The sequence below is a fragment of the Oreochromis aureus genome, linkage group 22, assembly GCF_013358895.1.
Source record: "Oreochromis aureus strain Israel breed Guangdong linkage group 22, ZZ_aureus, whole genome shotgun sequence".
Lineage (NCBI taxonomy): Eukaryota > Metazoa > Chordata > Actinopteri > Cichliformes > Cichlidae > Oreochromis > Oreochromis aureus.
Genome location: NC_052962.1, coordinates 39,671,648 through 39,686,243, shown reverse-complemented (window position 1 = coordinate 39,686,243; position 14,596 = coordinate 39,671,648). Strand labels below are relative to the sequence as shown.

At 44.3% G+C, this 14,596-nt stretch overlaps 2 protein-coding genes across 3 annotated transcripts; one reads left to right on the top strand and one right to left on the bottom strand.

Annotated features, from left to right (window-relative positions):
* The first annotated feature begins 1,016 nt into the window (after positions 1-1,016).
* On the top strand, positions 1,017-3,129 carry LOC116333509 (pyroglutamylated RFamide peptide). Its single transcript, XM_031756761.1, has 2 exons — positions 1,017-1,118; positions 2,527-3,129. Exons 1-2 carry the CDS (start codon positions 1,017-1,019, stop codon positions 3,127-3,129), a joined length of 705 nt encoding a protein of 234 aa, XP_031612621.1.
* Positions 3,130-5,351: 2,222 nt separating this feature from the next.
* Positions 5,352-14,455, bottom strand: LOC116333515 (H-2 class I histocompatibility antigen, L-D alpha chain-like). 2 transcript variants are annotated; one of them, XM_039606110.1, is made up of 7 exons: positions 14,436-14,455; positions 9,484-9,759; positions 9,118-9,408; positions 8,318-8,602; positions 7,854-7,979; positions 7,601-7,661; positions 5,352-6,708 (listed from the first exon to the last, which is right to left on the bottom strand). In XM_039606110.1, exons 2-6 carry the CDS (start codon positions 9,680-9,682, stop codon positions 7,603-7,605), a joined length of 960 nt encoding a protein of 319 aa, XP_039462044.1. In that variant the 5' UTR covers positions 9,683-9,759; positions 14,436-14,455; the 3' UTR covers positions 5,352-6,708; positions 7,601-7,602. The 2 variants fall into 2 exon arrangements, with proteins under 2 accessions (XP_039462044.1, XP_031612625.1); XM_031756765.2 differs by lacking the exon at positions 14,436-14,455 and adding an exon at positions 12,930-13,111 and having other exon boundaries at positions 5,354-6,708.
* Between the last annotated feature and the right edge of the window lie 141 nt (positions 14,456-14,596).

The window sequence follows — 14,596 nt, the reverse complement described above, 5'->3', positions numbered from 1 at the left end:
CACCTCCCCGCTCAGCGAGCAGGTCATCAGCCACCCCTCCCAGGAGCTGCTGCAAAGCCCCGACTTCTTCCCAGACTACGACTCCCAGAGTGCACCGGGGTGCATGTCCACCCTGGAGGTCCACGGTGACTTTGGGGAGGCAGGAGGTGGAGAAGTTAACGCTGATGCTTTTGGTCCACATTACTGTTAGTCAGTGAAAACACAGTAAATACTCAGTGAATACTTAAATGTTCAGCAGGTAGACGGAGTTCAAACTGTGACGAGCTGTCGGATTTGTGAGGTTGATAATAAATGCATTGTTCACACTAAAATCCAGTTTTCATGTTTTTCCTGTGATGTGTCGAGTTGTTTGTCTGTTTACCATGAACCTAAAAGCTTGTTGAGTTCTTGTCGCTGCTCTCAGTGATGACAGGCTCATGGTAGGAACAGGACACCAACATGAAACATTATAACACGGTGACCTCGCCTGTACATCAGTTTATGATTTATTTTTACCATTCGTTGGCATCACATCCTGATCACATTCACTGTTTTTCTAATGAACGATCGACTTCTTCATGTTCCTCGAACTACTTAACGAGTGCATGTGGTGGAAACAGTGACAGACTTTCTTCTTTCAATCATTAAAAGGCCGGAGGTGAAACATTTTTCTCAGAAATCAATTCTCAGGAGATCTGTGGTCACATAATTGGCAGTAATTTGACTCAGAGCGCGGCATCGTTTGGTCTGAGGTCTGGATTCGTCACAGAGATGATTCCTCATCATGAATGACATTCTTTCAGGTGTGTCTGTGTTTCCCCAGCGAGCTGACATTCATAACGAGCGGCGATAAAAGGAAGGAATCCCTCGCCGTCCTCAGAAATGTCCTAATGAGTCACACTCAACAATCAAACGGCGATAATTGTGATGACTCGCTGGGCCTCTGCGATGAAGCAGGTCATTGTTTCTCAGGAGAAAGTATGAAGGTTATCGTGGTCGGCGCTCGCCTTCTCCTGCGTCACAGGGCCGAGTGACCAATGGGTGACGGTGCGGCGGCGGAGGAGAGCGGGCAGTTTTTAAAAAGGTCAGAGGTGGAGATTCTTCGAGGAGATAGAGCAGGTCATCACACACGGAACAAGGTAAGAGACGGCTGCAGGTTTCTGCTGTGTATCTTCTTCGTTGGTGTTTTCAGTGAATTATTTCTAGATTAATTCAAGAAACAACGTTTTAGTCAGTTTAGAACTTTTCATGCAGGTTACTGAAAGTCAGAATGTTTTACAGATGACTGATGATTAAAAACAACAAACATGCATCAGAAGATGATTGTGTTAAATATTAGAAATGTATCAAAACTATTAAAAGCAAAGGTTAGAGTTTATCTTAGTCTCAGACACAAACTGCTGTGAAATATTTCTGTGAGCTGTGAACGAGATCTCTCTCTACTGCGAGCTCACCAAGGTATGTGGAAGGCTTTTATTGTGAAAGACAAACAGGAAGAAGCCTTTTTCACATGTGCAAATATATTTACTTTGTTACTGTACTTAAGTAGAATTTTCAGGTATCTGAACTTTAATTGAGTACTTTTTTTTCTAACTACTTTTTACTTTTACTCCATACATTTTTAAACAAATATCTGTATTTTCTACTCCTGATGTTTTACATATCAAACCAAATTGAGCCTAAACAGAAACACATGAGAGGAAACCCTGTTTGTTTGTTAATCACCAGGTAAAATGAGATGAATGAGGAACAACTGTGGGTCACAGTCAGGGGTTAAAATGGGCCGGAGCTTTTATTTATCCATATTTAACCACTGCTGGTACTTCAGCATCTAGGTAGCTCTACAGAAGAGGAGCAAGCATGAAGGGAGTGACGATTTTAAAGTGTCAGGTAATTTGAAAGGCAGCGTTTCTATGAGCTCAACAAACATCAGCAAACACACAAACTGTGTGTGTGTTTGTCTCACAGTGTGTTGCAGCTAAAGTCCAGCTGCTTATTTCAGGGGGAGAAAAGACAGAGAGCTGAGTTCACTCAGAGATGGAGACAGATGATAAAGGAGAGGAAGGAGAGAGCTTAGAGTTAAAGGAAGGATGCTCATGTTGTTAAATCTGTACGTGTGAAACCTGCTGCTGAACAAACTGAGGCAGGATAAATGTGTCACTTAAAAGCTGCAGGGTTAGTTTGCTGCACTGTGATGGAGTCACAGGTTCTGCTGCTGAATCCCACTTTAGCCTCTGTCCTGCTGAGAGGCGGAGTCAGCGTCTACCATGTAAAACAGAGCTGCTGTTTTAGCTTTTTCTCTGCTCGTGTTCATTTATTAGAATTAAAATTTTAACTGAATTTTCATCTACTGATATTATTTTTTTACTTGAGTAAAGAAGTTGAATCAGTACTTCTACTTAAGCACCGAATATCTGTCCTTTTGCCACATCTGCTCAACAAATGATGCTCATCATTTGTTTAATAATATTTCAGTTCCGTTATCATCAGCTGATCAAAGCTAATAAACACAATAACCTGCTGATAAAAGTCTGTTTCTGTTTCCAGATGAGACTTTCTTTTCATCCCGGTGCCTCACAGCTCGCCCTCCTTTTCTTCGCCCTCCTCTCCTCCATCCCACACCCCGTCACATCATACCCTTATCCTCCCACCACCCTCCTGCCCACAGTGGGTGGATCTGAGCTGGAGTCCACCCTCCTGCACCTCCAGGCTGCTCTGGAAGAGCCGGGGGACGTCCGGAGTGAAGCCTGGGCCGAGTGGCCTCGAGACATCCAGCCAGGTGAGGAGAGTGAGGAGGATGATGGGTCGTGGGAAGAAGAAGCTCTGCTGCGGGCCCAGAGAGGAGACCTGATGGCCCAGCCACTGTCGCCCTTCCCTGAGGGTCACTCTCTGGACAGCATGCACTACCAGGAGGGGGGAGAGGGGGAGGACGGGTGGAAGAGGAACAATGCTCTGACCTCCATTGCGGGAGGACTCCAAGCTGTCAGCCGTGAGAAGGGAGGGTTTGGTTTCCGCTTTGGGAGGACAAGATGGACAGACGGGGAGTGGATGCAAGGAGGAGAGGGAGAAGAGAGGAGGACAAGTGGAAGTGACGAGGACGGAGTCTCAACAGGGACGAGAGACGAGAGCGATGAAAGAAAGAAAGGCTGATACGCTTCAGAGGTGACTGACAGATTATAGCACACATCATGAACTCTGTAAATGTGACACCTTTTCATTTCATTTTCAGAACAACGTGGCACAAAAGTAAACATGTATCTGCATAAATGTGGTAACCTGAGAAATGAGATTTTCCTATGCCCTTGTTTTCCCTATGAAACAATATCGTTTTACTGGATGTACAGAACAAGCGCAGCTCGTCATGTCTAATCTGAAAGTGTAATATAAGCATGTACACGGAGCTTCTGTGTTTGTTTGTTGGCTTAAACATGACTCATGAATAAAGAGCTGGGAGGTGCAGCTCTCGGCACAGCTGTAAAGGCTGGACGTTGTCTTGTTTTCACTCTATACTCTTCAGAAGCACCTTTACCTCAGGAATAACTGCACCAGCTCTTCCTGAGAGCAAAAAGGAAACAGCACCACAGCCTGAGTCTTCCTGCTCAGGCCACTCCCTCCTGGTGACATCACCCGCCCTTCATCTCCCGACACGGGTCGCATTTTCAGCTCCCTCCTCTGCTCTGACAGAACTGCATGTTTGTCCCTTATTGACTTGTTTTTATCTTTAAGTGATGACGTATAAGTCCTGCCTCCAGGTACAAACTGCTCTCTGTTTATTAAGGCTGTTGTGTTTTTAACATGTTTTATATCTTGTTCTATTTAATCTCAACAAGCCCCTAAAAACAGTCAGTGATCACTGTCGGCCTCTCTTGGTTTTTATTACCACTGCTCATTTTAAAGCTCAGTTTTTAAATCCTTACGATGTAACTACAGCCCAGCCCATGCAGCAGTATATTAATGACTAACCTGGTATTGTGGATGGATTATCTCAGTTGTTCTCCTGACTGAAGTTTGGTCCGTTTACAGCATCCTGCCATGCGATTGCATTTGTCCCTAACCATCGGGAACCCTCACGTTAACTTTTATCGAGTGGAAAAAAGTTAGCGTTCATCCTCCAGCTTCACTGTGTTTATGTTATGCTAACATAGCTGTGTCGCTAACGATCACGTAGCACATCATTATATAGCAGCTAGCCCAACTTCAGTAACCCTACAAACGTCACTGCTGTTTAGTTTTCTGTCTTCATTTATGTTGGAAGTGATAGCAGAGCTGTACGTTTGAATGTTTCAGTAACCCCTCAGTCAGAACATGCTATATCATGTTTGGGTGGAAGCTAGCGAGCTAACTTCCTGCTAACTTCTAACTCTGTTAATTTAATAAATTCTGTTGTCATGGTTGCCTGGATGTTAAACTTAATAGTTACACCTGGTAAAGCAGCAACGCTGATCATTTTATTACAGATGAAAGAATTTAGACAGTTTGTAACTCTCAGTGATGCTGCAGTGTTCATTTGACTTTGGGACCTGAAGCTGAGTTTGGACCTGGGAATGGCTAATGACGTCAGACTGTGAGGATAGTAAGGGGAAGGACAGGACTATTCAGACACCAGGGTAATCAGGGAAGTGGAAACAGGAGGGTAACAGGACACAGCTGTAGGCAATCAGGACAATCAGACAGAGGAGGAAGTAAAACAGACGCAGAGTGCCAAACAAACACTGGGAAACTGAACGAGGATTAACTTAGAGGGGAAAATATAACTACAGAACGAAAGACTCAAAACACCAAAGTAGGAATGAAAATCCATCCCTAACAACAAAACTAAGAACAAAAGCAACACAAGAGCCCATAAACACTGAAGCCCTCAAACACAGGGATGGAGTCAGGGATTGTGACAATTATCAGAGGCTTAAAACATTTCTGCCTTCCTCTCAGGTCACAGTCTCCCTGCTTCCTTTTCTTAATCACACCTACCAACCCCTCCTTAATGTCACCGCTGTTAGTCGCTGGGTCGTTTTTAAGTTCAAAGTTTTAAGTTCAATGAATGACTGCAAACACAGCCAGCTCTGACTTAAAAAAAGATTTATAATCACTTTAAGTCTTTATTCTAAAAAATATTTTCCAAAATAACTCCGTCTGTAAAATATATGTACTAGGGTAAAAAGTAACGACTAGAATGAAGCAGTGTTAAAGAAACGCATCATTAAATACCTCAGAAGATGTTCGGGGCAGAATCTCATTGATTTTACTTTATTAGTTATAGAAAATAAAAATACAGAAGCATTAAAACTCTGTAACATTTGTTTTATGCTTCCTAAAATATATTTAAATATTTAACAGTGGAACAAAAATTAGAAAACACAACAGTAAAGTTATGTTTGTTTGTTTATTCATCATCACCTTTATTTATAAAGCACTTTAAAAACAACCACAGCTGTATAACAAGTGATCTGAGCACAGAACAAAAGTTGGTCCCATTTCTTTAACAAAACCCAAAAGACAGAAATATTAACTTTCATTTCAAATTAAAAGCATTAAATATTAAACACCTGTCAGTCCTGCTTTTATTGACCTCGTCATTATTCTTCATCACACAGTGAAAACACAAACTCATACACAGAGTCAGACAGCAGATATTTCACCGATTTATTAAACATGAAATCAGTGTCATAATTGTGTTTCCTGTTAACATTGTCACCCTCAGCTGCCTCACTCCAACATTAATGTTGATTCATTGTTACTGTTTTCTAACTGCTCACCCTCATGATGGCGTGACGGTTAGCGTTAATGATAACACAGTGACGGTCTGTATGTTAGACACAAACATCTAATGTGACACATGAAGGCGATTAAACTCAGTACCTGTGCCGTCTTTAGTTATCAGTTTAGAAAATACTGGCGGCAACATCCTACATCGCCTCGTTCTCAAGTTCTCGCAGCCACAAACGTGTGCACACGTCGCCCGCCCAACCATGTGACGACACCACGTCATCAGAATTTTACAGCTGAGGGTCAAAAATGTGTAAACTTAAAGCACATATATTTGTAGCATCATGTCAGACCAAACATGTTCTCAGGCTCTGAGCTGCTTTAAAAGTGTTTGGTTCAGTCTGTGACCTCCGTTCAACACTGGCGTGCTCTCACATGTATCACCGCAAAACAAAATCACACAAAACACAATAAAAGCAGAAAAATGCAGAAAAAGTGCATTGAGGTGACTGTTGTTGTGATTTGGTATATAAATAAAAATGAACTGAGTTGTATGACCTGCTCTGCCCCCCAACAGCAAACGTGTTACATGAATCATGTGATTAAAACACACATTATTATTACATTATTTTTCACAGATTAACCCTTAAAGCCTTCTTCACATCTTTTGGTTTCTGTCACTTCCTCAGTCGGTCCGTCACATTATTGCGTCCCCAGAAACACTGTAGTTGTGCTTTGTCTACTTCTGCAGTGTTTTCTGTTTGCTTTTTTTGTTGTTGTTGTTGAAGTTTGACCTCTCAGGGCCACTGTAGATTTGGCTGCAAGGGGCATTAACAATTCTTTAAACCCATCCATTGAATTAAATGGAATCCCATTTAATGCTGATCCATCTGTAAAGTGCAACAAACCCCTGCAACAAATGTTTGTGTTGTTTCGGTAAATCTGGTCCCACCGAGTCTCCATGTGCTTCTGTGGAAGCTCTGATCTCCTCTCACTGCAGGACTCATCCGGCTGGTTCTGATCCATCTGCAGGGACAAACACAGCAGCGTTATTTTACATGTTCAGTTACTGATAACTAGCAAACCCCATTGATCAAAACTTTAGCTCAATTTGAGCAGTGATGTGTCTCAGAGTCGGTTTGAGGTAAACAAAAAAAGGAAGTTTGAGTTAAAAGAAACAGCTGGAGGAACAGTTTGAAACTGGTCAGGGACATGAGCCAGCGTTCTCCTCCTCCTACACAGGAGAGGTGAAGAAGAGCAGGGTGGAGTGGGTGGAGAAGAGTGTCAGGGTGATGGCAGCACGAAGTTTAAAGACGGTGGTGAGACCTGCCACACCTCCAGGGGCATCAGTGCCTCTGGGTGTGGCAGCTGGCACATCTGGAAAAGCTCCATCAGTGCTGACAGGTAGGTAGCTGTTACAGCATCCACCCAGACGATGTTTTCATGTTTCAGCAGACTGCATCTACTCCTAGGAGAAAGTCCACCTGCAGTCCAGACCTCTGACCAGCTGTGAACATCTGGAACATCATGTAAGCAACAACAGGAGGAAGCAGAGTCAGGACAGCTGCTGTCCTCAGCTCAGAGGAGGCGACAGAGACGGTGATGGTGTCGTGCTATAATTCACTCTGAGCCTCATTCACTAACATGAAACATAAATACACTGTGCAGAAAACAAGCGCACACAAAACTGCCCCTGGATCCATGAAACATGCACACTGCCTCATTGTGTGCTTCATGTTGTGAGCCTTCACTGTGACTCGTGCACGCTTGGAGGCAGTTACACATCTGAGGGCAGAGAAACGACACATGTAGGTAATAAAACATCTGAGCGTGCGTGCACACTACAGATTACTGCAGGCTGTTAGTGAAGGAGGCCTGACCTCATGTGACTCAGTGCAGAACGATGAGAGAAACTCACTGTTACTCCTGACGAACATCATTCAACTCCTGTGACTCTGGTGTCGGCGTGCTGCTCCTGCCTGCGAGCACAGACAGACAGCAAGTATTAAAACTCATCTGCTGTGTTTCTGCATGCATGCAGAGAAACACACACACACACACACACACAGAGTGGGTAAATCAGGTGCTTTTGTTTGTTGGCCTGATTCTTGGCGCCATCGCCACACTTAAAATCACCCGGTGCTGACACACGGGCTGTTTGTTCCACCTACCATTAATGCGTCTTTTACGTAGGACCAGCAGAATCACGCCGACACCGATGAGCACGAGCAGGAGTGCTGCCACCAGACCAGTGACGGCAGATCCATCGTCATCAGGAACAGGTAACATGCTGAGATCTAAACACACAAAACAAGAACATTACTTTACGTTCGGTTCATTTTCAGTCGTGCTGCTGTGAAGGAACATGTGACCCTTAAAACTGAACAGAGCAGCTTATAAACAGACTAACAGCACTGCTCTCTTTACTGATGACTACACTGAGGGAAACAGCGCCCCCTCTGAATGTCAGGTGGTGCACAGTATTACACTGCTGTGGTACTGAGGCAGGCCAGGCTGCATAAACTGACCAATCAGATGACAGGACAGGAACAAACACACACAGTGAACAGCAGAGTCTGTTTGTGTTTCCAGCTCCAGTTAAAAGAACATTTTTAAAACCATGACAGTTTCTTACCCCAGCTCTTAGACAAGCTCACATTGGTCGCCTTGTGAAAGACCTCACAGCTGTACGGAGACGGGTCAGACTTTAAAACCTCCACGTACTCTCTCCTCTGGAACATGTCGTCGTTATTGGGGAGAAGTCCCGAGCTCTTCAGACCATCGTCTGCAGTCAGGACACGTCCGTTCCTCCTGATCGTCACTGTGACGTCTTTGGGGTAGAAGCCTGTGGCGAGGCAGGTGAGGACGATGTTTGTCTGCACTCTGGAGTTCTTTGCAAACACGTGCAGCTCAGGTGGAGCTGGAGGAGGACATGGAAAGTGATAACTGTGTGTGTGTTGCTGCTGCTTGGTTTGAAGTTTATGTGGCGTCTAGCACACTGTGTGTGAGACGAGGCAGACGTGGTGAGGCTCTTAGTTTGATGGCTTTTGTGTGTTTTGGTTCAATTTGTCTCACAGGTGCGTGACTGGTTTGTGCCGTCTAAGAGACTCAGTGATGGTGGAATATGAGCTCATCCACGCTGACACTGGTTTGTACTTAACAACAGTTTAAACTGAAGTTTGCAGACGAGAATCAAAATCTCAGGTTTAAGTTTTTGAATTGATTTCCACACATGAAGCTGAATGTTATCAGTGATCAATGACATGATTGTGTTTAACCTGCACAATAATCCATCAGTGAAGGCGTTTCTATAAAACTGACCAAGAACACAATAATGATGTGAGGTCATGTTACCACAACTAATTCTATGAAGTCTATTAACAATGTTTAAAAATAACTAAATGATAATATTATTTTATTTTATGACATACATACATTTCTTTTTTAGCTGCTGTTGTCCATAATTCACAAACTTGCTCAGCCAATCGATGCACTCGTTCTCCAGGTATCCCTTGGTGTACTCTTTCAGCACCTGGACGCCGTCCCACTTCCTCTTGGTGGGTTCTGCCTGTGGAGTCGGAGCGACCCAGACTCCGTTTTTATCATCGAAGGACAGGAAGTCTCCTCCGTCGTAGCTGTACATGTCCATGCCTTGGACAAACTTCAGCGTGCCGTCAGGCTGAGTTTCACCCTCACAGCCGTGCATCCACTGAAGAACATGAGGGTCTGAAGGAACAACAGTGACAGAAATGAACAAGACAACAGAAGAAAACTCCTTATTCACACTGAGAAACAACTTACTGGCAGAGTCATTCTGTCTCATTCGCTCCATCAGGATGCCGATGTTGACCTTGAACCACTGCTGCTTGCTCTTGCGGGACTGTGTGCCTTTATCCCAGTAATCAGCAGGTAAACGCTCTCTCATCCACTCCTGTTTGGGAACTTTCACCTGATTCTCGCTGTCAAAGTAGTCGATCATCCTCTTATCCAGCAAACCCATGGCTGTGAACTCGTGGATGCCCGGGAGGCCGACGGGTTTGGAGAGCGCCGTGTAGATGTAATGGAGGGAGTGAGTGTCTGAAAGTCACAGAAGGATATTTAAACACAGGGGAGAAGCATCAGCAGATCTGACTCGTGTTTTTAAAATAAGCCTAAACATAGAAGACTTATCTGTTCATCTCAGCAGTAGGAACAGAAGCCTTACAGTGTTAAAAACAACTTTTCCCACAAGCTACACTCCATAATAGAGCTGCGTGTCATCTGCATAGCAGTGAAAATTTATGCTATGTCTTCTAATGATGCTGCCTAAGGGAAGCATGTATAATGTAAACAGAATTGGTCCTAGCACCGAACCCTGTGGAACACCATAATTGACCTTAGTGTGTGAAGAGGACTCTCCATTTACATGTACAAACTGGAGTCTGTTAGATAGATATGATACAAACCACTGCAGTACAGTACCTGTAATACCTACAGCATGTTCTAATCGCTCTAATAGGATATTATGGTCAACAGTATCGAACGCAGCACTGAGGTCTAGCAGGACAAGCACAGAGATGAGTCCACTGTCAGAGGCCATAAGAAGATCATTTGTAACCTTCACTAAAGCTGTTTCTGTGCTGTGATGAGCTCTGAAACCTGACTGAAACTCTTCAAATAAGCCATTCCTCTGCAGATGATCTGTTAGCTGTTTGACAACTACTCTTTCAAGGATGTTTGATATGAAAGGAAGGTTGGAGATTGGCCTATAATTAGCTAAGACAGCTGGGTCTAGAGATGCTTTTTAAGTAAAGGTTTAACTATCAGATGATACGCAGGGTTAATGTGCAAAGCAACACTTTATATAAAGAAGTAAGAGTTAAAGTGAACACAGACAATAATCTGGTGATTCCTATCAGAGCCCTAAAACACCTGAACTACAGTCGAGGTGATCAGACAGGTGAACTCTGAGTGTTCTGTGTTTCCAGCTGTGTAACACAGACTCATCTGCGCATTTGCATCACAAGAACAACATTTAAACATTTCTGCGTCACTAGATTCATGCATGAACTGACGAGGCACCGCACACTTCATTCAAAGGTGCTGCTGAACACGCTGCACACACACAACAGAACATCTGCACTGAACAATAAAGGAAGCAGTGAAAACTCTTCCTGCTCATTTTAATCCAAACTCTTATCATCTAGCATTGGTTACCATAGTGACGGAGCAGGTCAAACGAGGCGCTTTAGTGACCTAAAGCGCCTGTGACTGAAAACTGTGACTGAGCTCAGCATCAGTCGTTGATTATTAACCTTTATAGAGCAGCACTCACACCACATCCTCACACTGATCACAGATCAGTTCTAAAAGTAGAAACAAACTAACAGCAGAGTGTCGTCTCAGTGCTTTTAAAGCTTTAAACTTCTGTTTCTGTGAACCAGACCTTCAGACAGCTGCTTCAGGTGGAGCAGTGAGGTGGTGCCACCACACAGAGTGGTGTCTGAGGCAAAGCGGGTGTCATGTTACTGCTACACAAACTGACACCTCTCTGACCTGTGCACGAGCCCGTGTGCAGCTTCGATCCTGAGTCTGCTCTCTCTCTTTGTTTAAGCCTCTTTAGGAACCGACACTTCTCATTAAACCGTTGGTGATTTCCTTTTTCACGTTTCCTGCCAGCGAGGCGACGAAACTGCAGCTGTGAACGGAGCCGAGGTACCGATACCGATCAGCCTTCATCTGTATTTTACTCAGACTGTGTGTGTGTGTGTGTGTGTGTGTGTGTGTGTGTGTGTGTGTGTGTGTGTGTGTGTGTGTGTGTGTGTTCCTCTTGTAGAGAACAGATGTTGAATCCAGCAGTGACAGCTGTTCTTCAGAGTGTAGAAAGCGTTAAAGCTGACTGTGTGGGCTCCAGTTATCTGTGCACATGATGTGTTTCAAAGACTTCCTTTGTTATTTTTATTTTGAGCTGCTAGTTTTCATGTTTTCTTGGGTAAAGTTGAATCAGTATCAAGTATCAATATCAAGTCAGACTGTTTGTATTTCAAAATAATTGCACTTTGAAATTGTACAGAATTTCAAGTGGCTCTTATTTTGAAATCCAAACTCAGACTGAGCTGATATGGAGCCGAAAACTTTCTGTGTTTTTATGTGTAATGTTTTCACTTATATTGGTAAATAGACTTTAGTGAACAGGATTTACAGGCGTTATATAACATTTGAAAAATAGTTTTTCAAGTATCTTCATAACTCTGTGTTATTGTACCTACATTATAACCAACCCTGAGCTACTGTTATATTTGTTGCACTGTCAGCTGCACAGATTACTCTTAAACATACATTTTTAATGCCAACAAGATTATTTTAAAGGATATGTGAAAGTCACTTTGCCAAAAACTGGCTGCAGCTTCGACCTTGTTGTTTGTGGCTCAGCGTGACCGGATATCATCATGAGGGAAACAGCTGACATATAAGATATTTATAGCAGTTTAAATAAGAGCAGCACAGCAGCGGTAACACTGTGAGAGTGTTCACTGTCAGTCTGTTTCATCTGTTTCTGTTTAATGTGGACATTTATGTGTGTCTCAGTCTTTTTGTAGTTTGCCACCTTTACCGTGACACACAGTATAAACACGCAGGCTGTGCGCTGTGAAATAATCACGGGTTATTTCCGGGTTCGTGGACACTTGTTTCCACATCACCGCTCAGAGAAACGGCGTGGGAGTGGGACCCCGCTTTGTTCACGACGCTCAGTCGGGAAATAACGTGAAAATTCAAGTTGAACTGACGTCACGGGCGCGGCCGCCGTTACCGTGACGTCATTTCTAGATGTCGGCGTTAAAGTTTGAAGTTACTTCCGGGTCTCTGTATCGATCAGGATGAAAATTAATCTGATCTGAACTTTATCGATGAACAGATCGATAAAAATAAAATAAAAATAAAGGCGCGAAACCAAACGGACGTGTCTGTGCGCGTGCAGCTGATTCTGAATGAGTTTCCGTTAACCACGTGTTACCACGCGCACAAAGACTAAGCGCTGCTTCTCCACAGTAACCTTCACACGTGTATAGACTCTGTCTGCCGCCCTCCGGCTCGGTTCTGATGCCGGTCGGTAGACTCCGGGCTCTCATTGGATGAGCACGTGACTCAGGCTCGTGCCCGGCTCAGGTTCACTCTCTTTGTTTCTCAATAAAACAAAGCGACCCACAGACACGCGGGACACGGCACAGCCTGCTTTAACCCGCCCGGTGTTAGAAACGGGGACTCACCGGCGCTCTCCGTTAGTCCTGGACCCCACAGCAGCAGAAAAGCCACGATGAACATTTTAAATCCTTTTAAAGCCTCAGCTCGCCGATCACACCGAGTTTATCCGAGTTCACGCTGCGTGTCCGACAGAGAGATGCTCTGAATGAAGCAGCGCAGAGTCTCACAGCCCACGGGGGAAAGTACCCTCTACACTACGTGTGCGGATGACAGAACTACAACTGAAAGATGAGTTATGTGTGGAAGTTGCTGAGTAAAATTAACCTTTGATGTGAAACCCTTTGTATTTATAACGCACATTTAAAACAACAGAAGATGAGTTTTATTTTTAGGTCATTTAAATTTAAGTAACTGTGGTTCAAAGATGTAAAATGTTTATGACATTTTAAATCTTCTGTCCAGGTCTGATCTCAGGATGTTGTTTCCATTTCTGTGGGTTTCTGGTAAAGGTTTATTATATTTGATGTAAAGCCATCTGATGACTAAAGTATCATTTTAACCACACTCAGTAAGCTCGGGTCAGGATGGAGTGAGGCAGACCGGGTTGAAGCCGTGGAGGTGGAGTCACACTTCCTGCTGTCAGGAGAGGAGGTGGAGGAGGGCCACGTGGCGAGAGCTGGGAGGACAACATCCAGGTTTGAGGAGCCTGAGAAGGAGCAAAGTCCCCCGTGGATGAGCAGTGTCGTGCACGCCCGGACTCTGAAGTCCTGGCTTTGGTTCCCAGCTGTGAAACACGACTCCGACCTGTGAGGAGGATCGTCTTCCCGTGACGGGTTTTATTATTTTGGCCTCTATCAGAGACATCCAGATCATTCCTTCCTCTGATGCTCTGCCTGATCTTGGAGAATCTGACTCGACTTATTGAACTGGCTGAAACCAGGAAGCAGCAGCCAACGTGAATCGTGCTGTGAGCGCAGAGTCAGCTGTAGAGCCCTCAGACAGGAGCCCCGCCCTCTGGTCTGTGACCTCAGCTGTTTCCTCTGAAGCCCGGTTGCCCGTTTTCTGTGTGATGTCATCAGAGGAGCAGCTGTTTGGTGGTTGTGGGCAGCACGCTCCTGTTTTCATGTTTCATTAACCAGTTTCAGCTGAAACTGAATTTAGATGTGGAGCTCTCAGACTCAGAGGACCCAGGTCCCAGTCTAACCAGTATAACACTGGTCCTGCTTTCCTGGTATCAGGTCATTTGTGTCACGTTCATATCATCCATGTGGCAGTTTCACTTTGAACTGTTACCTTCCACAGACCCAGGCTGGAGCTCTGATTGGTCGTCTGCTTTAACCTGCACTACAAAGCTAACACACACATGTAGAAAATAACACGTATGAGAGAGAGTGGAGTCTGAAAGTCATGCTGTAGCTTAGCATGTGAGCACATCTCTCTGACCCTGGACACGTGGATGATATAAGACTGTATGTAATTCTTAACTGTATTTTGTGCAACACCAAGAAATAACAAATAACAAAAACACAGACAGAACATCTGCAGTGTGCACGTGACGCTGTGCTCCTCACCTGGAAGCTCGGCGCTCCAACACCGACGCTTCAGAAAGAGCTCAGTGTTTGTAAAGCTGCTGAGCTACACGTGTTTAAACGGGGTTTTAACAGGAAGCTGCGACGTTTGGTACATAAGAACAAATCTTTATTTATAAAATACTTTAAAACAACCACAGCTG